The 26,871-nt window shown below is 43.3% G+C and overlaps 1 protein-coding gene across 1 annotated transcript in view; it reads right to left on the bottom strand.

The window, feature by feature from the left end:
- The window catches only part of QARS1 (glutaminyl-tRNA synthetase 1), a 31,719-nt gene extending 5,223 nt beyond the window's left edge, over positions 1-26,496 (bottom strand). Inside the window, exons 1-19 of the mRNA XM_089518352.1 lie at positions 26,316-26,496; positions 25,223-25,370; positions 24,006-24,115; positions 22,786-22,861; positions 20,675-20,739; positions 18,581-18,634; positions 13,054-13,114; positions 10,846-10,917; positions 10,049-10,134; positions 9,537-9,623; positions 8,150-8,249; positions 7,441-7,519; positions 6,948-7,056; positions 6,263-6,393; positions 5,606-5,698; positions 4,633-4,770; positions 4,126-4,213; positions 2,656-2,802; positions 2,425-2,529 (exon numbers count right to left, since the gene is read on the bottom strand). Coding sequence (XP_089374478.1) covers positions 2,425-2,529; positions 2,656-2,802; positions 4,126-4,213; positions 4,633-4,770; positions 5,606-5,698; positions 6,263-6,393; positions 6,948-7,056; positions 7,441-7,519; positions 8,150-8,249; positions 9,537-9,623; positions 10,049-10,134; positions 10,846-10,917; positions 13,054-13,114; positions 18,581-18,634; positions 20,675-20,739; positions 22,786-22,861; positions 24,006-24,115; positions 25,223-25,370; positions 26,316-26,450 — 1,884 coding nt within the window. The 5' untranslated portion in view covers positions 26,451-26,496. The remainder of the gene's footprint in view (positions 1-2,424; positions 2,530-2,655; positions 2,803-4,125; positions 4,214-4,632; positions 4,771-5,605; positions 5,699-6,262; positions 6,394-6,947; positions 7,057-7,440; positions 7,520-8,149; positions 8,250-9,536; positions 9,624-10,048; positions 10,135-10,845; positions 10,918-13,053; positions 13,115-18,580; positions 18,635-20,674; positions 20,740-22,785; positions 22,862-24,005; positions 24,116-25,222; positions 25,371-26,315) is intronic.
- Positions 26,497-26,871: the final 375 nt, after the last annotated feature.

Below are 26,871 nucleotides of genomic sequence, written 5' to 3'. Positions count from 1 at the left end.
GGGTCCTGGAACCAAACTCCAACAGATACCAAGGGGCCACTATACATTATATTATATGTTTTTATTTTATATTATCATAATTTAAGAGTAAGAGATTTATTTGTAACTTCTATTAGATTATAAGATCTTATGAGCCCAGATACATGCAAGATATCATTCCCGCTATAGATCACGGATCCCAAAGGCAGAAAGAAGAATCCCCCATGCGCTCTTGGCTCAACCAGAACAACACAGACGACAGTCAGACAATTGTCTGAATGATTCACTAAGGCCAGGTGGGCATAGGATTGTTGAATGCAAGTCCCATCAGTTCTAGGAAGAGAGCTCATTGGAAGTGAGGGGGTGATGGGATCTGTAGTCCTACACCACTTGGAGGGCCACAAGTAGAAATGAAGGCAGTAACAAGGCCAGCAGTCTGTTTAAACAGGTTCTGCTTCCACTCAAGAAGCATCCATCATGGAAAGGGGGTAGAGTTATCATAAAATCATAAATCTAGAAGATACCACAGGGGCCATCCAGTCCAATCCCCTTCCATGCAGGAACACAATCAAGCACCCCTGACAGATGGCCATCCACCCTGTGTTTAAAAACCTCGAGACTCCACCACATTCCGAGGGAATGTGTTCCTCTGTCAAACAGCTTTTACTTGATGCCGCCCCTTTGATTGCCAAATCGGGGCTGTAGGAACCACATGCTGCAGACCCAATCCGGCTTTTTTGCCGATGCCACAGATTTGCAGCACTCCTGCGGTATGCGGCATATAAATGCCATGCCACTGGAGCACCACAAAGCTACCTGCCGTGTGGCTGGGTAGGCAGCTTCATGGCAGTTTCATGCTGGCTTAGGGGTGTGCGTCGTCTAAACAACATGCTCCAAAGCAGCTGGGAATCGGCCGCAAAGGGGCTGACTGTTTCGCCCCTTAAACTATTTTTTGTTCTGTGCCCTGTTTTTAAGAAAAAGATGTAACAGGGAAGCTCAGCAATAAGTTCAGCACACATCAGTTTAAAAATGGGAGCCTAATATTGGGGCTCCCCCTTGTTATGGGTCTTCAGTCAGAGATCAGACAGCCAGTTGTTGGGAGTGCTCTGACTTTATACTTCCTGCATGATGCAGGAGGGTTTGGCCTAAAAGTCCTCCCTGCAACTGAATGATTCTATAATGCAGCAGTTTCACTGCCCTGGCACAAGCCCAGCAGACATAACCACACAGTGGGCCAATGCCAAATTCAAATATACTGCAAGTTTCAGGAGCCAACAGTTTGTCTGAGAGAAATGAATTAGTCTGCAGTGTAGCCTCTTGCCCAGAAAATGCCAGAGCAATACATAACTGCATAACAGGTAATTATATGACTGACTGCAGACAGCAGGGTAACAAGTCTCCAGAGATAATGGGTGGACTGAGGATGCTTACCTGAAAGCTCTCTTTTCCCAAACAGGATTAAGTGTGAAGGAGGGGATGCTTTGGAAGTTCCAGATGATGCTGGACTATATGTTTTATTATTCCTGACCTTGGTGGTTGGGGCAGATGGGAGCTAGAATCCACACAAAAACTAGAGTTTCCCCACCTCTGCACTTATTTCCGCATCAGAAGAGTTAGTTTTAAAGTAAGTGTGTTGACTTTGCCCATAACCTGTGAAGGTTCCTCATCCATGAATTAGCAGATGCATCAAAATACATTTATTTACATTGGAACGACTTCCCAGGAAGGAACAGGTAATGTCTTTCCCAGTTCAGAGTCCTGCAACTGGATGAAGCATATCCAGATGAGAATTAAATTCATTTTGCAATTTACCATTTTGCAGTAACTCTCCAACTACATTCTCTGACTGGAAATACATGTTTCCTTCATTCATTTTCTTTCTCTCTCTCTCTTTAATTTTATATTTATATCCTGCTTCTTTTCAAGATGGGTGGCTTACAACATAGGTTCAACAAAATAAAACTAAAAAATATACAGTTAAAAAAAAGGAAATACCATTAAATAAACAATCACATTTAAATTATTATTTTTAATCAAAATGTGTAATATGTAAAAGTGAAGTACACTCCATTACTAAACGTCTGCCATAATCAATTAAAAGTTACTTGCCAGTGAAAAGAGAGCAGAGAAAGAAGAAAAAACAGCCAACTGAGCCTCCCATGGGAGGCAATTCCATAGTCTGGGAGCAGCCCCTGAGAAGTCTCCCTCCCTCATCCTCACTAAACAAGCCTGTGATATTTGTTGGACCAAAAAACAAACAAACAAACAAAGCCTTCCCCTGAAGACCTTAAAACTCAGGCTGCTTTATGTAAGGAGACACAGTCTTTCAGACCAAAACCATATAGCGCTTGGAAGGTCATAACCAGCATTTGGTCCATAAACATATTGGTAACCAGTGGAGCTGTTTTAATAGTGGAGTTATATGGCTTTTCCTCCCAGGCTCACCTCACGGAAGTCACTCTGCTCAATATAGACAGCTGGATGGAAGGGGACTTTGTGGAAGCCTTTGGTCTCATCCGCAGGGAAATTCGGTACAAGGACATCAATGGTCTGGAAGGAAAACAGAAGCATTGCTATGTGTGTGCTTCAGAGCTCCTTAGAACCATGTACCAAGACGTGGGGGGGGGGGGGGTAGCCATTCACCATTTTCCCCACCCCTAAAAGCCACACACATACTTTGTGTAGTTCAGGAAAATTCGTGATGGTCACCCGCAGTGGCTCCAGCACAGCCATGGCCCGTGGCGCCTGTTCATTTAGCACTTCCCGCACACAAGCTTCCAGCATGTGGGGTTCCATGGTGCACTGGGCAACCGTCACGCCCACCTGTTGGGAAGTTGAAAGTCAACCAAAGAGGGCAGAGCCGCTGTACAGAAATATTACTTCATCTGCTTATCATGATGATTGTTGATTTCAGCCAAAAGTATCAGAGCAGTACCCCTTGTATAGCAGAGTACTGCTGCTCTGATGTCCTACTTGTGGCTTCCCTATGGGCATCTGGGCATCCAGACCCCTCAGGCAGCCAAGGTGAAAAAAGAATGCTGGACTCAACAGGTCTTTAGTTTGATCCAGCCCAGCTATTCTTACAATGTTAACAAGGGTAGGGAGTCCACTGGTTTGAAGATGCTGGGGGTGCATTCTCAGGCCACTCAGTAACTACCCAACAGGTTTTCAAGCCAAGTCCACCTTCTAAACCAAGAGTAAGGAACTGTTTTTTCTTCCAAGAACAACATCCCCTGAGATAAAGATAGAAAACTGTGCAGCACCCACAAAATGCAACCCCTGGAATTCCTCACCACTGCATATGTTGGCCAGGACTGAAAGGAGCTGCAGTCTAACTTCTGGAAAGCCACACATCTCCCACACCTGCTCCTGGGGATAATTGGTCAGGGGCTCCACACCATCAACAGAATGGGCTTAAGACAAAAGCTTAGGGAACCTTCCCTTCTCTCTATTGTATACTCACACACACACACACATTTTTTCCAACTTTCCATTACTGTTCTCTTTCACCCACCAGTGGCAGCTAGTGTCCTCCAGGGGCCAATGAATCCACTCCATGTTTCACTCTACACACTCAGTTTTCTAAACAATGCAAAGAACACTATCCCCTACACCTTTGCTAGCTATTTTAAAATTCACACTAAAACCTGGAGAAGATTCACCTCATCAATATGGATGCCACCAGCCAGCACTGCCCAATGCTTTGTTTTCTGTCTGTCTGTCTGTCTTTCTCTCTCACACACACACACACACTCCCATTCCTTCAATCTCTTAGTCTTCCTCTTTTTCATCTTTCTTCCCTTCTTTCTTTTCTTTTTCCTCTCTCTCCCAGCAGGACTGCCATAAGAAAGGAAAACCACTCTTGATTGGAACTAGCTTCCGAGTGTTTTTGAAATGAGGTGTCAAATTGCCCGACCCATTCTAAAGCCATGCGTCCAGTCTTGTGCAGAGCCGTCCTGACATCTGGACAGAAGGAATGCTTCTAGTTCATCTCAGGGAGCAGTTCAAGACCAAAAATTGCACTGAAGCTCCTCATCCCACAAAACTTTGGCCCAACCTTGTAGCAACATCCTGTTCCTCCAATATTTAGGCATACGCCTGTGCCACTGGCTGTATCATACTGAATCCCACAATCTGTATCTTTACCCTAGCGCAGAAGTTGTTGATTGCCTCTGGGGGAAAGCCTCGACGTCGCAGAGCTGTTAATGTAAAGAGCCGTGGGTCATCCCAGTCCCTGGAAAGGCAACACCAGCAGTGAGGATCATCATCAACAACAACATTTATTTTTTTCCCACCTCTCCTCAAGAGGTGGGTTGCAACATGTTAAAATACAAAACACAGTTAAAAACACATAAACCCATAGTTAAAATAAAACACTATAAAATCATTAAAATACACTCAGAGTACATATACAATTAAAAAGTTGTGATTTAAAATTGACTGGATATGTCTGCCGGAAGGTATATGTCTTTAATGATATTTAAAAAGCAGTCAGTGTTATCAGCTGTCATATCTCCTCCAACAGGTCATTCCACAGTCTGAGGGTAGCAGACAAACAAATCCTTGGGATCAAGGAACCAAGCAACTGGTCTGGGCCATTCCTACCCATTCCCCCTCCATGCACAGACACACTTAGCCAAACTCTCCCCTCACCTGACTGCCCCTGCCTCTACTAGGCGAATGATCTTCCGTTTGGAGACGACCGTGTAGAGCAGATTGAGGCGCCCATATTCCCACTGCACAGGACAGTAGACATCCAGAGCATTGCAGAGCCAGAAATAGGAGGAGCGTCTGCCAGGAAGAGAGAAAGAAGCAGTATCTGTCAGAGCATGTGCAACATGGAAGAGGAGACACAAGCCTCAGGCTGCTGAGAGCCACGTGTTTATATATCGCCATTTTTGTCCAATGTCTTTGGCTTTCACAGTCTGTCTGTTTTATACCAAAATGATTTTTGGCTAGGAGCAGAAGTCTAGAAACAAACCAAGGAAGAGCAGAAACCTAGTCAACTCCCCTTTCTCCTTAACCATGAGGGCTAGAAGACCATCTTTCAATAAAGAAAATCAGACTCCTCAGGATACTAAATTCCATGTTATAAAGCAAATTCTATTCCTGCATAAAGAATTACACAGTGATAACTGGCAGTTTCCATCTCAGTGAAATGGTGAATCCACTCCAGTTTTTAATGCAAGCTTTAAAGGAACTACCTAAAATTATTCTGGGAATAGGGTTAAGCACTTGGGATATCTTTCTTTAAAGTACAGAGCAAAAGCCAGGTTAGATTTTCTCTCACATACACAAGACACACAATACAGAAGCCATCAAACTGCCACAATGTCTACATTCATAAATCTGTGCCCATAACAGTGTATGTGTGTTTTTTTTGAGGGGGGGGGAGGATGAGGGGAGGCAAAGGTAGGGAACCTCCAGCTGTTGGTGTGCTACAACGTCCAGAGACTACTGGTGACACTGGCTCAGGCTGATGGGATCCAACAACATCTGGAGGAGCATAGGTTCCCTGGCCCTAGGATAAGGGATTTCCCTGAAAGCCATGACATTTCTTTTCTTTATATCAAAACAATTGTTGGTCTCTCTTTCTCTCCCAGAGGACAGCCCTATTGTGTCTCACCTGGCCTGGAATTCTTTGGTGCACAGTGAGTGAGTAATGTTCTCCAGGGAGTCACAAAGGCAGTGTGTGTAGTCATAGGTGGGATAGATGCACCTGCAATGGCAAGGGTAGCAATAAGCTCAGATCTGCAGAACCATTCACCTCAATCGGGAAGCAGCCACTTTCTCCCCTTGGTTATCCCTTCTCTATTTTTCAGCACAGTCATCCACCCCTTCCCTCAAAAGATTGCCATAACTCCTACATTCTCACCACCGAGCCTGAAAAAGGTTATTATTGCTGACTACCACTCACAAAACCCTCTAGACAGCATGGGAAGAATAACTTGCTCAAGCTCTGCTACAACCTCGCTTTGGTGTGTACCTGCACATATGCCCAGAACCCAGCCCTTTCACCTTATGAACAATGATAGCAAGCACATAATACTCTATAAGCACTTTCTCCACAAACCATAGGATCCAGCACAAGCTTCTACAGCTTAGCATTTCTAAGCCACAGCTCAGACTTAAGCACTATGGCACACCCACTGCAATAGAGAACATACACCAGAAACTCCTTCCTTTCCTCTTACATTTTATCTGCCCCACTAATCCTAAAGAAGGTGCAATCCAATGCAATCTCATTTAAAATGAATTGCATCAAAAACAATATCAGCAATACCATTTGTCTCCGCTGCGGTGGTGCGGGGTGTATTTGATGCGATAAGCAACGGGGTCCATCTTTCCATCCTCCATCACCAATTTCATGCGCAGTGTGGCCTCACCCTCTGCAAACTTCCCTTTGCGCATGTCCTGTCGAGGCAATACAAATATTGGAGCTTTGGGCCAGCTAGTTATGGGGTAAAGATTTCAGCCCACTATATACATGCCAATAAATCCTAAAGCATGCACATCAAATTAAGTGTATTGCAGTCATTTTGTACCAGGACTTACATTTCCAAAGTATAGTTATTTCAAAGAATGTGGTACTTTAGATGAGGAAGAAGTGGTGATGCAAGAGAACAGATAGAGAGGGAAAGCACCGGGATTAGGACAAAAGCCCAATAAACATGAATGCTGGGTAGAGGAATATACAAAACAATGCCTTTTCCTACTGAGATTTGTACAATTTTCTGAACTTTCATCAGTTATTACAGATGTGATCACGACGGCCAGAAGTTTGTTTTATAAGAAAAGAAACAAAGAATCTGAGATTGCTGAATTTTACAAAAGTGCAGACACTCATCTGTAATTACAGCAAGAAATGCTAGAGATCTCAGAGACATAGAAGAACCCAAGGGTATTTCAATTCCAATCTGTATGCACACATAAAACCACCCTAGGTTGCTCACATGAAATGACACTACCTCAAAAAGCAAGAGCGACTCCTCAATTGGCCGGTCCCGCCACGGGGAAGGGGGTGGGTTGTGTCCTTTGATTTCCTCCACCTTCTGGTGGCAAACATAAGCATGGCCCCTGGGGAGGGAAAAGAGACATCAGCCATAAAGACAAGGATAGCATGCTACTAAATAGGAAGGAGTGCAAATGTGTTGGAGGTAAATGTTCCTATTATCCTTTCCATGAAAAGCGCACAAGGAGGCACAGGGAGAAATTAGGATGGGAGCCTTTTCCCAGTGTCATAGAATCATAGAGTTGGAAAGAGACCACAAGGACCATCCAGTCCAACCCCTTGCCATGCAGGAAATCTAAATCAAAGCATCCCCGACAGATGGCCATCCACCCTCTGTTTAAAGACCTCTAAGGAAGGAGACTCCACTACACTCCGAGGGAGTTTGTTCCATTGTTGAACAGCCCTTACTATCAGGAAGTTCCTGTCCCTGATGCTCCTATGCTTCTCACCTCTGGATAAGATCCACAGCCCAGGCATACAAATGGTCGAAGTAGTCAGAGGCATGTGTCACCGCATAAGGAGTATATCCTGAGGGAAATTAATGTCCGGTCATGAAAAAGCAAATCTATCTTTGTGCCAGTCCCAACTATTATAACCAAGTATATGACTAGGGAGCAACTTCTCCATCCATCTCAATTTCCCCAGCTAGGCATGTTTTTGCACTGTGGTGTGTACCATCTCCTGGGTTCAGATGAAAGTATCATCACCAGCACAGTTAGCTCATCCCCTTGGAAAAGTTGCTATTTTGGTCTACAACTGGCAAGAATCCCACCAGGCAATATGGCCAATTTCTAAGGAATTCTGATAACTGCAGTCCAAACAAGAGCCTGTGCAAGCTGCGTCCTCGACTCAATGGTGACACACCTATGTCTGCACTGTATCACTTCAGACTGCAGGTGGTGGCTCACAGAACTGTGGTACATCTAGGATTACAACTCTCATAGCCACTGGCCATTTTGACTGGGGGATTTTGGGAGCTGTAGTCCAAAACAGTAACCTTGCTAAGCTCTGGTACACACCACAGTGCAAAAACACGCTTAGCTGGGGTACTGTCCAGCAAAGCTGAAACCCTCATCCCTCACCCTGCCCTCGGGCCCAATCCAGCAAGACCTTCTGACTCCACAGCCTCTCCACTTTCCTCTCACTGTGTGTGCATACCTAGCCATTCCACAATGTCACGGATGGCTGTAAAGTACTTCTCCTCCTCCTTTTCAGGATTTGTATCATCATAGCGCAGGAAGCAAATCCCACCATTTGCCTAGAGAGGGGGAAAAGAATAATCAGAACCCTTCTTTCCTTTCCATACAACAAAGAAAGAGAGAGGAATAAAGAGATGGCACCAAAGGGAGTGTGGGGAGAGATAAGGGGAGAAAGGCACAACTTAACACTTGGAAACTATTCCTTACAGAGTGGACAATTTCACCCTTGCACTACACCATGACATCGGAAACACTGTTTTGAGAGACTGTGACTCCCAGATGCCTCCAGCTAGTATGGCTATGTTGGTTGGGGGATTATGGGAACTGCAGTCAAAAAGTAACATTTCCAAGCTCTGCCCAAGACCCACCACATGCCACATCACCCCTCCTGATGAAACCTGGGTGGTCTCCAGAAGCAGCAATTTACCTTTGAAATAGCCCCCCCCCCCTTCTCACATTAACATCCAAAAAATGATCATTTTTCAAAAAACAGAAGTGGACTTCTGGCCTCTTCTGGGTTGGTTTTTTCAGGGAGGGTTTTTTAAAAACATTTCTGGCAGTCCACATTGGTTGCAGGGAAGAAAACTGATCCTTGGACCTACAATTGTTGCCTTTTGTTTTCTAACAGAAAACAAACACTGCTGGCTCCATCACAGACAAGCCTCCAGTGAAAACATCTGTGTGGACAATGCCAAGATGCCGCTTCACTCTTTCCATATTTCTGCTTTTTAAAAATATGGGCTTGCAATAATGATATTTTTACTGTTGATGTTATTGCCACAGTAATGGTGCTTTAAAACAAAAGAAGAAGAAACAATCACCTATTGACTGGCATTATAGCAGGGACAGACCAAAGCCACAGGAGATGCAAGGAGATGAAAGAACAATATGCTTTGTGGCAGTGGTGTGGAATATACAACCCTACAGATGTTGGAATCAAACTCCCATCATCATTCATCACTTTGCTGGCTAGGGCTACTGGGAGAAATCTGTAAGGCCACACATTCTATATCACTGTTATAGGGATCAGGACTGATGTAAATTGTTGTGTAGAGGAATGAGTTGGATGGAAAGAAAATTCAATAATAGGCTCAGGAGACAAAGTAGAGGTTTGAGTGTTGACCAGGTTTCAAATCCCTACTTAGCCATGGAAACCCACTGCACATATTCTACTAAACTGTGGATTCCTCCCATTTGTCAAAGAAAATCTGAGAAAAGGAAGAGTATTACCAAGAGCCTTGGAGGTGCACAAGAGGAGTCCTGCCCCACTCTGCTCAGCTATCACTTTACTCAAGCCCACAACTCAACAAAATCTTAACACACATACACAAGTTCAAATCGCTCACCTTGGCAAAGCCGAAATTGAAATTGATTGCTTTGGCATGACCAATATGCAGGATACCATTGGGCTCAGGAGGAAATCGTGTGCGTACCTAGAGCAGAAGATGCCATAAAAGTGTTAGTCAATACCCCCCTTGGATTATATCTAGTAAATAAATATATGTAGATGTGCAAAGCTAGGAAAATGTTACTTTTTGATGGCAATTCCCAGAATCCTCCAGGCAACATATGGCCATGGAAATCTGAGTTACTGGCCAAATAGTAACTTCTTCAACTTCCATGCACATACACATGCATGCACACATACACATATATGTTAAAAGTAGAAAGAAAAAGAACCAGAAGTGTTTTGTCTATGGGGTTCCAGTAGCAAACTACACTGGGGCTATGCTTGAAAAAAGAACAACTTTGCTGTCTCACATATGCATGAGGTTTCATGGGGTTTGAGAAACTACAAGTTACAGAGGCCAGCTGCTGCATGGACCTAGTCTCCAAATGACTCCAGCTCTCAGTGCACCTGTCCACCTGTGATCTCCAGATGCCGCTTCAGGAGGTTCATGGTGTTGGGAGTGATTATGTAGCCTTCTGTTTTGTAGTTCTCACCTACAGAAGTAAGGAACATGTCAGCACATAGTATACGGGTTTAGTGAAAATGAAATTAGTTGATGGCTGCAAAATTTGTCTGCATTTAAAATCCATCTTCTGTGCCCAGAAAAATCTGAGTTACAAAACTGGAAACCTTTCACGCTAACCTCTATCTCAGCTGCCTGATTAAAATGGTGCTATTCTTGACTACAAAATGGTGCCATTCTCTCCCAGGTATGACAAAGTGACTTTTTGGACTATAGTTGCAGAATCTCTCTGCCCGCATGACTAGTGGCCATGATGATTGGGGATTCACAGTCAGAAGCAAATTGCACCCCGTAGAGAAAGTCTGTGTCAGCACTCAGCTGTTAAATGAAAAGCCATCCAGAGGAAATGCAAGGCCTCCAAATACCCTGCAATTTAGGATTCAATCAATCAATCAATCAATCTTAAAAAATGCCGCTATGATGCAGTTTGCTTTAGCATTCGGTACAATTTATATTTTGAATGTAAGATGTTTCTGGTTTGACTTGTCATAAATAGGCAGAATACAAATGTCCCAATAAATACGTTTTTAAAAGTCTTTAAATCCTTATATTCCTATCAACTATCAAGTACTTTTGTGCAATCTGAAGAATTAGATAAATAGACTCCAGATCATCTAATGCCATCTAAATGCAGGCAACAGTAAGGACCATTTAACATCATTTAACATTTAACACAGTTTACCTGGCTTATGGAATTTGAGGGCTTCACCTCTCAGCTGCTCCATGAGGGATTTTGTCTCTTGGTACACATCACCTGCAGGGAATAGTTAGAATTAGAAGCAGAACACTCAAAACATCCCCCTTTGAAGCAACGTCTATCTCTAATTTCTTCTCCCTTTTATTGGGCTCTTTCCACATAACCTATTGTCACCGCCATCAACAATTACATGTCAACTCCTCAGGGCAGGCATCTGTCATTTTGCTTGTAAACATCCTTATCACTTAAAAAAAAAAGGGGGGGACTGCAGAACAGAAAAGCCATGTTCACAACGGGGAGGGACTTTGCTGCTAACTGCCATTAAGTTGATTTCAAATTATTACTACTACTACTACTACTACTATTATTATTTTCTTATATTCCACCTTCTCCCAACATAGGGACTCAACTTATGGCAACCCCATGAATGAGAGACCTCTAAGTCACCCTATCAAACAAAAATCTTGATCTGGTCTTGAAGGCTCAGGGCCATGGCTTCCTTGATTATGTCTATTCATCTGGAATGTGGTCTTCCTCTTTTCCTACTGCCTACTACCTTATGAAGCATTATTGTATTTTCTAATGAGCCATGTTGTCTCATGATCTGGCCAAAGTATGATAGTTTAGTTATCTTTGTTCCTCGGGCTTGATTTGCTCTAGGAACCATTTATTTGTTTTTTTAACAGTCCACGGTATCTGTAGAACTCTTCTCCAGCACCACATTTCAAATGATTTGATTCTCTTCCTATCTACTTTCATCACTGTCCAGCTTTCATAACCATACCTTGGATGGGAAATACAATGCTATGGACAATCCTAACTTTAGTATTCAATTATATATCTTTCTACTTCAGGATCTTTCCTAATTCCTTCATAGCTGCATTCTGAGTCCTAGTCTTTTTCTCATTTCTTGACTGTATTCTCCATTCCAATTAATGTCTGAGCTAAGGTATGGGAAACTGTGAACTATTTCAATGTCGTAATTGTCTACATACTGAGGATTGTCAGAACTAAAATGAAAACCTCAGACTGGAATCTCATAGCCCTTGTCTCCAGCAGCATTATACACTAAAATAGGTTGTGCTTTGAAAAAGAGATAGGAAAACTTACTTCTTTGGACTACACCTCCCAGAAACCCCCAGACAGAATGGGCAGAGGCCACACTAGCTGGGAGTTTCTGGGAGTTGCAGTCCAAAAAAGTAATGTCTGCAGCCTCTGGCGACACATGATGCAGCCTTACTACACAAGTCATCTCCTCAATGCCTGAATGGGAGAGCTACTCAGAGAGTAGGGTGCCTGATTTAGTCAGAGCATCGTTCAATCTAGTTTAGTATTAACTATGGTTAGAGTGGGCAGCCTTTAGTTCTCCACATGTTCTGGATTTTTTTTGTTCCCATCAGCTACAGCCAATGTCACCACTAAACAGGGGTGATGGGAGTTTCAACCCAAAACATATGGAAGGCAAAATGTTCACCACCCTTGGCAATGGCAGCAACTTTCCAGTGTTTCAGACAGGCGTCTTGGAGTTTGAAACTGTAGCCCCTATGCCTCTGGAGCCCCTCAATATGGAGAAAAACAGGTGATAAAAACAGCAAATACATAAAAAAATAAAATAATTAAGAGCCACTTTTTTTACTTGTCTAAAGCTACACAGCTTCATGTTTTTGGCAGATATACAGTACAGTCACCCCTCCTTTCTTGCAGACTTGAGATCCGCGTTTTTGATTATTCACAGAGGGGCGAGCTCCATTTTCCTCAATGGGGCGTGCCCCATTGTGTGTGAGTCTCCGTTTTCACGCTGGGAGGTCCGGAATGGATCCCCCGCGAAAACGGAGGGCTGGCTGTACTTAATTTGTACAGTGGCAACTGTTCTTCATAGGGGCACGAGACGGCACTCAAGATCTCAGTCAAAGCTCAGTACTTGAAAGTTCCAGTAGATGACAAGAATTTTCCAGGGCAGTAAATTAAAAAAAAAAAAGAGAGAGAGAGAGAGACCACGCAACATGGTAAACTGCAAAAAAGGATTGCTGCCAATAGTCTCTCCCACCAGCTCTGTGTGTCCTTCAAGAAGGGGGATGCTGGGAAGCTGCAGAGCTGGGAAAGCCAGGGCCAGACAGATGCTAGCTACCAGAGCCTCTTGCTTGTAAAAACAAAGAAAAGAAACCACAGGAGCAAGTACAGCTAAGACCTTACCATTTTCTACCACAGCTGCCTTCCCCTTCTTGTCTGGCTCTGCTGCACGGGACTTTGGGGCCTGACAAAGCAAGCAGAAATAGCCACTCAGGATTATTTGGTTCAATCAAGCCTCAATAGTTAACATGAGTTTAGGTTTTAACAACACCCCCTGCCCACAACATGAAAATATATGAGGTTAAGCTCTTTTTCTTTCACAAAAATAAAGTATGGGAAAAGCTTCATGGGCTATTGGTTAAAGGAGAAGGAACTGGCAGGAACAGTCATTATTCCAGGTGAGAGAATGTGATTCCCAGAGAGGCTCAAGCCTCAGAATCTCTATTCTTAGAAGTTAAGCAATACTTAGCTTTACATTTGGTCTATGCCCTAATGGGTACCATGCTCTCTGTACACTGCTGGCCATTTTTCCCCAGCCTTGACCAGCAACATGCCAGGTGAACTGGTTCCCTTTATTATAGTTAGAGACAATATTAGGCCAGTTTTCTTGCAGGACTCTCAGGGAAGGTGAAAGCAACCAAGATTAGCTTCTGTTGACATGCTTTGTTTGATCCAATGCTTAAATTCATATCCAGCCCTGACGTTACAGAGATGCCCCATGGTTTTAACTGTCATTGGTTTTAATTCATATTGTGAGCTGGCTTGTTTCCCCTGTTGATAGAATGGTGAGATATCAATTAAAATGAATTAATTAAACACTCAAAGTGGAGAACCAATCTTTCACCTTTCTTAGCTTTCCTGTTCCCAAGCCCAGGAGCCATGAGGACATAACCCCATAATCCTAATTTGATAGCTTGTTCTTTCTCCCTCCTCAAGGCAACATGCAGATCAGTGGGCTCTTAGATCACCATTCCCCTCACTGTTTTCTCCTTCCGCTTTTTGAAACATACATGCAATGAAACCTACTGCTTCAAAGGCTTGTACAGAGATTTTTGTGCTTATTTTATTGGCTCACTAAAGCTATTATGATTAACATGGCTACCACTGGATCTATACTCCAAGGAGGTGGTTCTTCATTCAGGAGCACTGCATGCAGTTATCTCCTAGCAAGGAATGCTACCCACCAAGTATTCCCTCTGTCTGTATCGCTCACACTTAAAAACACACAATGCAATTCTACAGCGCTAGATAAATAAAGAATAATAATAACACACAATCAGGACAGTACTCTGGCAGATCTTTGGACTGTCATTGTTTTCATGCTGTTGACCAGTGTTGCCAACAAGCCTCGAAGATAATTCCCGAAAATGTTTGTCCAAAACCCGCTGAATCCCCCCACATCACACGGAATATTCAGTCACAATTCCCGGAAAATTCCCATAATGTTAAAATGGCGGATGTTTTGCAAATAAACGTAAACATAATTGAATAAAAATAATTGTAACTTATTTCAACTCTCAAAATCACCATTGAACCAAACAAAGAATCTTGCAGTCCTTTTAAGATATTTATTTTGACATGAAGGGGGTTCAGGAAGCTTTGTGCCAAATAGAAATGTGTTCGGATGCAACCGCACTGCAGAAATAAATCCAGTTTGACACCCTTTTAATTGCCATGGCTCAGTGCTAGGGAATCCTGGGAATTCTAGTTTTCAGAGACATTTAACCTTCTCTCTCAGCAAACTCTGGTGTGACAACAAACTACAATTCCCAGGATTTCATAGCACTGGGCCATGGCAGTAAAAACGGTATGAAACTGGATTGTCTCTGGAGTCTGGAGTGAAGATGCAGCCTGAGTTGGGTCCAAGACACACTGCAGAAATAATCCAGTTTGAGACTGCTTTAGCTGCCCTGGCTCAGTGCTAGGGAACCCTGGGAAGTGTAGTTTTGTAAGACATTGAGCCTTCTTTATCAAAAAGAGCTCTGGTGCCACAACAAACTATAATTCCCAGGATTCCCTAGCACTGAGCCAGGAGAGTTAAAGCGGTCACAAACTGGATTATTTCTGCAGTGTTTTGGACCTTCGTTATTAAAAATGCTCAAGGTCCAATCCATACTGCAGAAATAATCCAGTTTGAGACCACTTTAACTGCCCTGGCTGTGCTAGAGAACCCTGGGAATTGTAGTTTTGTGAGAAAGAGCTCTGGTGCCACAATGAACTGCAGTTCCCATGGATCTGAGGAAATACGCTTAAGTCTAGGAAAGCTCATGCTGCCAACTTTTTTTTCAGTGAGACTCAAAGGTGCTACAAGATCTCTCTATCATCATCACCATTATTATTATCATGATTAAATCCAAATGCAGCTGAAGAAGTGGACTTAAACTGGCAACACTGATATCCTGTAGACTCATTCTCTGGGGCTGGGATCTGGAAGCGTGGAGGCAATTCCCTTGTCAAACCAGGGAATCCTGGGAATTGTAGTTTGTTGTGACATGTTGAGACACTGCTTTTACCAGCAGCCAGGGCTCCATGCATGAAATTCTGGGCTTGGTGGTTTGTTCTGCCCAGAATCGCATCATCGCAGGGAGCCTTGCAGTTAGAAGCAGTGCCAAACTGGATTATTTCTGCAGTATGGATGGCAATGGAAAAGAGAACGAAAAAGAGATCCACAAAACAAAATTCTTGGAAGACAGGGCAGCAGGGGTGCCAACTGACCAGGTGCTCTGCCCATGCTCAGAGGCATATTTAATCACTAACACACACACACTCTCAGGGACATCACATTCACATGATCACACAGCAGCCACTTTGCTTTCCCCTGGAGCATGAGAATGCCTGAGGGTGGGGGGGCAATCACTGTCCTCTCTCTGGCTGAAAACTGTTAGTGTGATTCCTCCAAACGGTTGGTTGGTTGGTTTGCTCTTGCTCCGTCCATCCTCGCTCTCTCAGAGGGAGTCATTGAGAGAGAGAGAGAGAGAGAGAGAGAGAGAGTTTTTTCTCCAGCCCTCTCTCTAATTGGCTGAAAACTGTTACACTCCAAAGGGTTGGTTGCTCTGCAGCAGGCTGGAGCTGAAATGGGCCAAAGTCACGGAAAAGGCACTGAAATAGAGCCAGGCGCGAAAATCACACGAAAAGCTCTGAAAAGTCCTCGTTTTCGCGTGAAAGTTGCGAAATTGGCAACACTGCTGTTGACAGTCTTGAGCACTCTCTACTGACCTCATATGGCCAGTCCTGGATCAGTAGGGATAAGCTTTGTTGTTATCTGCTTTCAAGTCATTTTCAACTTATGGTGACCCAAAGGTGACAGTATCATGGTGTTTTCTTGGAAGTTTCTTCAGCAGGAGTTTGCTATTGCTATTTTCTGAGGCTGAGAGAGTGTGACTTACCCAAGGTCACCCAGTAAGTTTACATGGCAGAGCCAGGAGTCAAACTCTGATCGTCAGTCACAGTTCAACACTCAACCCACTACATTTTCTAGGGATAAACTAACAGACTTTAAATTTTACTTCCCAAGAAGGAGTAAAGACCTCTGCCTTCATGGATATCCCTCTGTACCATCTAAACTGAGAATAACTATAACAATTTCTTGATAAAATGTAGGCATATGACTCCAACATTGTTATTTTTCTTTCTTTCTCCTGTTTGATTTTTAGTACCTTAGCCTGATGGAGAAACCAGTTGAGCTTTGAAACCTTCCATCGTGTATTTTGTACACTTTGGTTGGTCAATAAACATATCTCTATTCTGTGGATTTTGGATCTTATTCAATTTTACTATATGACCAACACATGCAGAAAACATACTCCTGGCTATGCTTTTGACAGATAAACTATGAAAGCAACCAGAAGAAATATTACAATGTGGGATACTCCTGCTCACTGTTCTGCTCAGTAAGCCATGGCCCTTACATGGGAGGAGGAGAAGACAGACCTGAATCTACTGGCAATTCTCTTGGCAACTCTGTTAGTTCTCTGAGAGACAATGGCAGCAACAAAATAGTTTCTTTCCCATCTTAAATTATATTGCTGAGATGAAAAGAACTTTGTGGAACAAAAATATCACACTACGCTGTTAGACTGCTATTATTCCACATTTACTGATATGGCAACATTCTATGGAATTCTGGAATTTGCAGTATAGGGAAGGGCATTTACAATTCTGTCAGAGAGCTCTTAGGCCTCACTAAACCCTAGAATTCCACAGGAGGCAGCCATAGCAGTTAAAGTTGAATAATAAAGCTATAGCAGTGTAATGTGATACTGTCCTTGGTGTTGATTTCTGTACAGAAGGGCTGTAGGCTCTGTTCAGTTGTGGTGCTCTGTTCAGTTCCTAGGCTCAGAACTCTTTAATTCTAAGTGTATGACTTTTGTATTGAGATTTGGTTGGTGCATATCTCAGGGCCCTAGTGAACAGACAAAACAGCTTGGCATCTGACCATCTTTGTCTTGTTTCATGAAGCCTTCTCATCTTCTGACCCAACAATAAGGTAGTGCTCCACAGCCATTGTGTGTGTCCACTCCATGTTGTGCTAGGAATTTCTAGACTTCTGCTTCTGTGAACTTTTGGATTTCTAGAAAACCTACTAATACTTTTCTCTAGTAGTAGGGTTGCAGCATTTTGGCTACGTAACAAACAGTATTAATAACTTCAGAAATAGATATGCTAAAGACAGAATATCTTTGTACAATATCAGACTGTACAGTTTAACAAGGCTGTTGCTTGAGGCAATTTTTAATATTTCAAAAAATGTTCTCCTACCTTGGGGTAATTTTTACATATTGCAGAATTATTCAAGAACAAATTTTAATTGGAAAAGAAATAATGATTAATCATAAAAAATAAAAAAAGAGTAAAACTGTAGAGGGGTGTTCAGACCAAAGTAAAAAGACACACCGGCTGAAATTATTTCAAGCACAGATTCTCAGCCTTTGTTTTAGAAAACCAAGTTCCTAAGACAAGTTATGGTATTTGGTGTCTCAGGCTTATGACATACAATGAGAATTACAGCTTTCAACATTCCATGTCCAGACACAGGACCAGGCAGACTAAACAAAAGGGAAAGATGTTCTGAGGTATTGGAGCACGTAGGAAAAATGGCTCATTGGCCTTTGCACACAATGAATCAACACTATAACAAACTTATCTTTACCCATACATAGCATACTGGGTATGATTTGAACATCCCTACAACAACCACTCCCATAACCATAGCCCCTTATTATTGACCATGGCCTGTTACAGACAGCCAAAATAAAGCTGCTTCGAGTCACAGTGGAAGTATGGTGTTTCAATGATGCATGCGTCCTAAGAGTCCAGAAGCCACACCAAAGCCACGCTCCAGTCCTTAGGGCTGGAGCGTGGCTTTGGTGCAACTTCTGGACTCTTAGGACACATGCATCATTGAAACACCATACCTCCACTGTGACTCGAAGCAGCTTTATTTTGGCTGTCTGTAACAGGCCCATGTTAGCTGAGGCTTGTAGGATTTAAAGTCTAAAACACCTGGAGGGTCTAAAGTTTCTGCCCTTTGACTAATAAGAACTGTAAATTTAGGAAGAAAGCTCTGCCCTCTTAACAGCACACACAGATCATAAACCACAAATGTACTTCTACAAGTAAAAAGGGCTGAGAAGATTGCAAGCAATGTTACCTTAGCTTTCTTTTCCAGATCAGCTTCTGTCTTTGGGCCCAGCAAGTGTAGAACCTGCAGGGGAAACAAGGGAAATCAAGTCAGCACAGGGGGAACTACCTGGAATGGCACTCTGGATTTGATCCAGCTCTCTAAGATAACCTCCTCCAATCAAAAATTCCACAGTTTCTATTTTGAACTGCATCTCCTTATAGCAAACTGCATAGGCTCAGCATCATCCTAGTCTGCACAGCCTTATGCATTTGCATCTCCAATTGCTGGTGCTGCAGTTGCCTTTCTTGAGTCAATACATGGAGTCCTGGCTCTAACATAAACAATGCTTTCCCAGAGTGACCAGGCGCCAATCTTTTCCAGGACATGTCTTACATTTCAACCTTCTGTCTAGGAAGAATTTCAAAATGTCCTCCATTGTGAGCATGGCTAAGAAGCCCACTGAGTAACACCAAATTTGCTGTTCTCCTTCCAGAAATTTGTTTACTTGGCAGCCTATCCTTGCTGCAAATAAGGGGATAAGATGGATCCTTCTAAAGTTCTTTTTTCCTAGGACCACCAGCAGATAAGGCTTGTCCTCAAAGCTCAGGACACATTTGTTTCTCATTGAGGAAAAGGACAGCAAATGTGTTAGGCAATGGGTTGCCTGAGGACACAATTCAAATGTTGAAAGGATTTTTCCCTTAAATTCAGTACACTGGACAAATGAAAGGAATCATTTAAATGTAGACTCAGTCAAGGGTTGGTGGCTTGGACAGTACAAATTTAAGCCTTCGTTTTGCTCAGCGTTCTATAAGAATTACCGTGTGTTTTGTTTTTGTCTTTTGTTTTGCTCAGAGTTCTACATATTGCAAGCCAACAAGGCTTTTTAATGACTATAAGTTCATCAGAAAAATATGGTTGCATACATAATAAAATACAAGCCTCAGTCTTTGGGCAGAGAATATGTAGGGAGAGATAGTCCCTCACATACAGTTCACCCTTCGTATCTGCGGGGTTTCCATTTCAGACAGACACACACACACACGCGGATGCCAAAAGCCATAGGACCTCAAGTCCCATTGGTTTTAGTGGCGGTATGCCACGAGCATGGCTGTGATAGGATGGTCATGTGCACAAGCTGCCATTGGGGACAGTGGGGCAGAGCCATCTGCATATGCTCAAATCCACAGATGACAAGTCCGCAGTTGGCAAGATCCGACTGCATTGAGTTTTGCCCAACTATAGCAATAACTTTGGCAGACAACAGGAGGAAGCTCAATGGAAATGAGCACATTTCCACGCCAGAACTGGCAGTGAAGACCCCCTCCCCCCATAGCTCTTTATGGCAGGAAGCTGAACCATCCTCCCCTTAGCAGGACTTCAAGAGGTCAGAAAGTGGAGATTTCACATCTTGACCTTCACCTTGAATTCCACAAAATTATAGAAAATAGTTACAATATATCCAAATGGGCTTGACTGATATAATGTACAAGGGTCACAGAGTTCCATTCAAGGATTTTAAACTGCACACTCTACTAATCCTGTAAGAGCAGCATCTATGTGTGTTTTTAATTCACCCTTTCTCCAGAGGAGCTTAGTGATGTAGATGGCTCTGTCTACACCCTGATTTATCCTCACCACAGCCATGTGATGTAGGTTATGCTAACAGATTGTAACTGGCCCAGTGAGTTTAAAGACTGAGTGCAATTAGAAAAATCAGCTAGCAGCTAATGGGAAAGAGCCATATTTGTCTGAGACCATGGAGAGCTACTGCCAACACTAGGCAAGATGGAGCAATGATCTGATTTGGTATAAGGCAGTTTCCTATTTAAATTCCACACTCAAGATTATTTTGCTGTGGTTTCAGTATCAGAAAATTCAAGTTCAAGTCACTAAGTGATCTTGAGCCACTCACACCTCAGACTGATCTACCTATCAAGGCTGTTGGGAGGATAAAGTGAGAGAGAAGAAAAGCCAGAGACTTCAGCTTGGAGTCACTAGAAGAAGGGTAGGAGATGAATGTATCAAACAAAAAAATGAATATTTAAATCCTGCCACAGTGATCATGCCAAATCCCACCAATTCCCAAAAGTTCCCCATTTCAGCAGGCTCCTGCCATACCTGTAGGTCAACCTCATTCTTGATGATTTTCCCATCAGCCCACTTCAGCTTACTTCGTGTTTCTCCTGCAAAAGACAAAAACAAAATAGACGGTAATTCTTGCCTGTGCTGACTTCATCGGATGTGTCTGACTGATTCTTGGGAAGGATAAACATCAACTCAGTAATCCAGAATGGTGCAAATAACCAGGGCTGCCGAAGTTTGGCCTCTGTCTATAACAAAGTGTTTCTATGTCTATGAAGTCTGCTTGGAACAGAATAAGACAAAGGGTCACCAACACTTGATTCCTTTCTTAGCTGCACACTGTGAATCCCTGGTTCACAGGGTAATCACAGAAAGTATATAGCATAATTAAGTCTCTAGGAGTCCCTGAAATTACTACAATATGTTGGTATACAACATCTTACAGTGTAATGTTTGCAATAACCATTCCCAAATATGATGGGCTTGAGCGAAATGGGAGAGCATCAACTGAACAGAATTAACTCTACTCAAGAAAAGAAAGTTCAGATAAGAAAGTTCTGTTGCATTTAATTTCCTTCTGCTCTGTTTATAATTCTGCCCGCAACATGCATATTGTGTATGAATGAAATTGTGGATAATGCTTTATATATCTAAAGACATGGGTACCAATCCATGAAAACTCAAGCTCCAATAAACATATAGTGCATCCTTGATTTACGTGGGGGATCCATTCCTGACCCCACCCCCGCGTAAAACAAAAAACGCGTATGCTCGGGCCCTATTACAACTAATGGGGCTTGTGCTCATGGCAGCGCGTGTGCCCTTGTTTCTTCCTGTGCATGGCGCCGGAAGATGTAGCATATAATGCGCCTATGTATGACGTGGGTACACTGTATTAGTCCTTAAGGTGTTATATGACTCTGTGATTTTTGCTGCAACAGATCAACAGTTACTCCTTTAGAAAGTTCCTCTTCACAATACACATAACTGGAATTTACTGCCAATGCTCACTAGTACAGATGGCTTTAAAGGGGCAGTTGACAAACTCAAGAAATATAAACCTAGCAATAGTTAGTAGTTAAGATAGCTTCACATAACTTCCAGATTCAGAAGCAGTATGATATTCTTCATATGAATGTGTTCTTGAACAGAACAAGCCCAAACTATCCCTAGTGGCCAGGATGACTAAATTGAAGCTGTAGTATTTTGGCCCATCATGAGAGGGCATGAATCATTAGAAAAAACAATATTGCTAGATAAGGCAGAAAAAGAGGGAGACTACAGGTCAGATGGATGGACTCAATCAAAGAGGCCACAGGTCTGAGCCTGCAGGACCTGAGCAGAGCACAGGGTCACCATGCATTGAGATAAATTCAAGGGCAGTTAACAACAGCAACAGTGATATCCAGGACTTGTTCCTAGGAGCATAGGAGTAGAGGAGAACTATTATCCTCAAGCTCTGCTGTTGGCATTCTGAAAGCACCCTATGGGCCACTCTGCAAAACAGAGTGCTGGATTATATTAGAGATGGGAAACAAAGGACCTCTGGATGTTGTTATTGTTGTGTGCCTTCAAGTTGTTTCCAACTTATGGCGACCCTAAGATGAACCTATCATGGGGTTTTCTTGGCAGGTTTTTTCAGAGGGGACTTGCCAATACCATCCTCTGAGGCTGAGAGAGTGTGACTTGCCCAAGGTCACCACAGTGGGTTTACATGGCTGAGCCAGGATTTGAACCCTAGTTTCCAGGGTTATAGTCCAACTCTCAAATCACTGCACCATGCTGGCTCCATGATGTTGCCATTGGACTGTAAATCAGTCCTAACCAGCACAGTGAATGGTGTGTTGCACTCTTAACATCTGGAGGGCCACACATTTTTTCATCCTTGGAACAGATCTTTGGTCTTCTATTCCAGTACCTTCTTCTGTACCTCTGTTCCCACTAAGTCCTACCTTGAATGAGGTTCCCACCAACAGCTAGAGGGTCTTTGGTGATGTGTGCAAAGGAAGGGGAAAGAGAGAAGTATGTGGGAACTTGAAACAATGTAAAAGGCCAAGTTACAAAATAAGTATACTACAACCTGCAATAAGGAAATACCCTACAGTGGAAACAGAGTGAAATCCTTTCAAAACAAATCGAGAACTCACCCATCAGAAGGCCCATGTTAAAGCGATAACGCTCTGAAAGGAGCTGACTTCGGTGTTTGCTGATGGCAGCTTCCACCTAAAGACAAAGTGGAGAAATTCTGACATAACAAAAGGAAAATAGTTGGGAGAAAAACAGAGATGTGGGGTGGAAAATTTGGGAAGGGACCTTAGCAGCTCCATTTTGATGGCGCATTCTTCCCAAGGAAGTTCCTCTGCCACCAGAAATGCCACCTTTTCAGTGGCAGGTAAGACTATTTATTGCACCAAGCATTTGGTCATATGTTATGGCCAGAGACATGGATTGATAGTGTGATGGGGATAATACAGGTTGAGCATCCCTTATCCAAAATGTTTGGGACCTGAAATGCTTGGGGCCATGAGCTGAGCCTTTTTTAGAATGCACAAGTAGCATAGCATGTATTTGTACTATATTTGTGAGGCTGGAGAGAGACGTGAGGCTCTGTGAAATGGCAAGAGGCATGGATTTGCACTAAACACTACACATGGATTCCTGCCATTTCACAGTCTCTCTCCAGCCTTGCATCTTTTTGCCATCAGCCAGACTGTTCCATCTTCAAGGTGGCGGCTGCATCACTCCTGCTCATTCGTCTCTCTCCAGCCTTGTTCATTTGCTACTTGTGTTGTGTATGAGATGTGAGGCTGGAGAGCGAATGAGGATCTGAGAGACCAATGAGCAGGAGTATGCAGCTGCCATTTCAAAAACAGAAGTAGGTGGTTGGTGGCAAAAAGTTTCAATTTTTTGAGGTTTCTGGATTTCTGTTTGGGATGGTCAACCTGTATTTGGTGTATCTGTGCATTACTAGCACTTCTAGGACTGAATTCTTGTTAGATTATGTTTTTATTGTGCTTGTTTATCTTTGTTTATCATCACCTGCTGTTTGTGATCTACATGGACTTTGTTTTATTTCTTATACTGGCTATGGATTGTCTATCCTTTGTGCATATATTATTCTGAGGCTCTTTTTGTTGAGGGAAGTGACATGTAGTTTTATACATGAATGAACTATCTAGAAACAGGCACATCAGAGGCATGGATAATCCAGCAAATATTACTTGCCCAGCCCCAAGTGTCCATGAGATTACTTGCTTGAACTACAACTCCCAAAATCATGCAGTTAGCATGTTCCCTTCAGTCCAAAAAGGTAAAAGCCAAAAGTAGCCATTGTGCCATTTTGCCCCTATCTAAGGCTCATACTCACCGCCTCTTCTATCTGCTCTGGTGTTACAATCACACCAACACCACATGCTCGGTCAAAGTCTGCTGGATCAATGGTGTCCACAGGGTGGCTTTTAATGTACTCCAGAGCAGCTACAAATAATAAAAAAGACAGGTGGATTGTGGCATTGCAATTAGAGCACTGGATTAGGTCGGGAGCACTCTGGTTTAAATCCTGTCATTCAGACATAAAGTTTGTCGGCTTGTCCAAGGCAAAACCAGTCACTATCGCTCAGCTTAATCAACCTTCTAAAGTTATGTGGTTGTTAACTGCCCTAGCGCTGACTTCACCTCATGGCAACTCTGTGGATGAGACGTCTCCAAGACTCTCTGTCCTCTACCTCTCCACTCAGGTCCTGCAGGCCCAGACCTGTGGTCTCTTTAATTGAGTCTAACCATCTGGCACATGGTCTTCCTCTCTTTCTTCTCCCTTCCATCTTTTCTAGCATCATTGTCTTTTCTGATAGTTCATTTTTCCTCATGATGTGGCCAAAGTTTGACAGTCTCAATATACTTATCTTGGCTTCTGGAGAGAGTTTAGGTTTAGTATTCAAATTCATGCACAAAGGATCCCACCAGAGAGTGGGGAACAAAGATAGAAGCTTTCTTCTAGCTACCTTCCACAACTCTATGGAAGCCCAGAGCATGCAGTGTTCTCAGATGCTCCAAAATGGAGCTTCCCAACTCTCTCAGGAAGCCAAGATGAACTGGGCTAGTCATCTTGCTGGCACTACACCCGCGCCTAAGCCACAAAATCAGGGTTCATCCTTGTTCATCCCACTGCCTTAAATATCACGCTACGTCTGCACTGGCCCTATTTCTCCGACCTGTTCCTGTGGTCTTTGCAAGATTTTACACTTCTAGCAATGGTATAGGTAGGAGTTTCTCTGCTCAACAAAAGGGTATGGTATGGTGATTACAGTGCTGGACTTGGATTTGGGATATTTCCCCAATGAAGTCCTTGGATGGAAGCCTACATCCCCATTCAGCCAATAGTGATAGTGGACCAATCATTCTCAGTCTAACCTATCTAAAAAAGACATTTTATGAAAGGAGGAGGAGGTGGAAGAAAAGGATGCTACAAGCTTATTGGAGGAGAGGTAGAATATAAATATAATAAACAAATATATAAATACTCAGATTAAGGGAGAATTCTACAAATACAAGGATGAAAGCAAAGAGCAGAGAACAATCATATACCATTGATCTGTAGATCTGTAACAATTTTCTTGGTAGCAATGTACTCCACGAGGAAGCCAAGATGCTTTGGGTCTTTAAGCCGGGAGGCCACATTATATAATAAAGTGCCCAATGTCTTGTCAAATGATGGACCAAGAATTCTTCGTGCCTGAACAAGGAAAAGAAATCAATGGGAGAGTTAAAAGCCACTTTGAAGTAACAGATGATGCTATAATCTGCTCTAAAGATGTCAGAAAGATGTGGCAAGAGGTTCCTACAAAACGACCTTTCTTTCTTAAGCAACAGTAAGCAAGCTATGGACCAGAAAGCAGTTATTTAAACCCCATGAAACATCTCTGTGCTGCAATATGGGTTAATCTTGTTTATTTGGGATAAGTATAATTTAAACAACCTGCTCTCTAAGAATAGAAGGAAGAGTTACACCCTCCTTAGGTACATACCAACCCCACCTCACCCCACTCACATCCAAAAGGTTTACCTCCCCAGTTATTTCATTCTGTCCAATAATTAAAACATGACACAAGATCAAAACCAGCTGCCTCTGTTCTCACTTTGCTTGTTCTTTAAAGCAACTATTGTTTGGAGAGCAACCATCTGCAATGAAATATCAGTTGTAATACACCAGCAGAGATACTCCTACTGGCCTAACTTTTATGACAACTGTTTTAAAACTGGGAAGCAGGCTGACCTTCACAGTGGCTGGTTTTAACACTCAACACACTTCAAAACACATTTTGCCCCCTCTGTCAAGAGAGCTTTGGTGCCACAACAAACCACAGTTCCCATAATTCCATAGGATGGGGCCATGACAGTTAAAGCAGTGTCAAATGTGGATTGTTATTAACGCAGTGTGGGTGCAGCCTGAATAGGAATGCAGGGTTCGCTCCATAAGGCAAGCAGAGAGTGAGCAATGGAAACAGTGACAGATGACTTGTGCTCTTTATTAAGGGGATGTTGGACTTCATCTCCCAGAATCCAACGCTATTGGCCAACATGGCTGAGGCTTCTGGGAGATGTAGTCCAAAATTCTCTTAAAGGGCACAGGTTGAGGGGTTCACTGCATTAAAAGCAATGGGGGGGCAGCCGTTCCGACCTGCAGGGCTGCCTCGCGCAGCAACGCGGTGAGGGCCTCGTTCCGGAGGGTCTCGCGAGCTTTGCTCTCGCTCAGCCCCAGGCTGACGAAGAGCTCCAGCGCATCCGCTCCCTCGGCCGCCATGTTGCTGCTCATGCTGCAATCCCACTCACTCTGCTACTTCCGCCCACCGTCGGGCAGCCCCACTGACCAATCAGAGCGAGCACAGCGTGAGACGATCAACCAATAGGAACTCTCTTTGCTCCGACCAATGGGAAGACCCGTCAGAAACGTACATACAGTGTGTTGGCAGTTCTAGTGCTTCGGGTTGCCTCAGAGGCAGCCTGCATCCGGGTCTTTAGTCTGAGGCTCAGAGGAAGACTAAAGCGTCAAGACCCGGATGTGGGCTGCATAATCCGTACTGCAGAATTAATGCAGTTTGACACCATTTTAACTGCCCTGGCTCAGTCCAAGGGAATCCTGGGAATTGTAGTTTATTGTGGCCCCAGAGCTCTCTGACAGAGAAGGCCAAGTGTTTCACAGAACTACAGTTCCCAGAATCCCCTAGCACTGAGCA

Source organism: Sceloporus occidentalis, unplaced genomic scaffold, assembly GCF_023333645.1.
Source record: "Sceloporus occidentalis isolate IW3139 unplaced genomic scaffold, rSceOcc1.0.p SCAF_1, whole genome shotgun sequence".
Classification (NCBI taxonomy): Eukaryota; Metazoa; Chordata; class Lepidosauria; order Squamata; family Phrynosomatidae; genus Sceloporus; species Sceloporus occidentalis.
The sequence above is the reverse complement of the archived record's forward strand: the minus strand, read 5'-3'. Positions and strand labels throughout refer to the sequence as shown.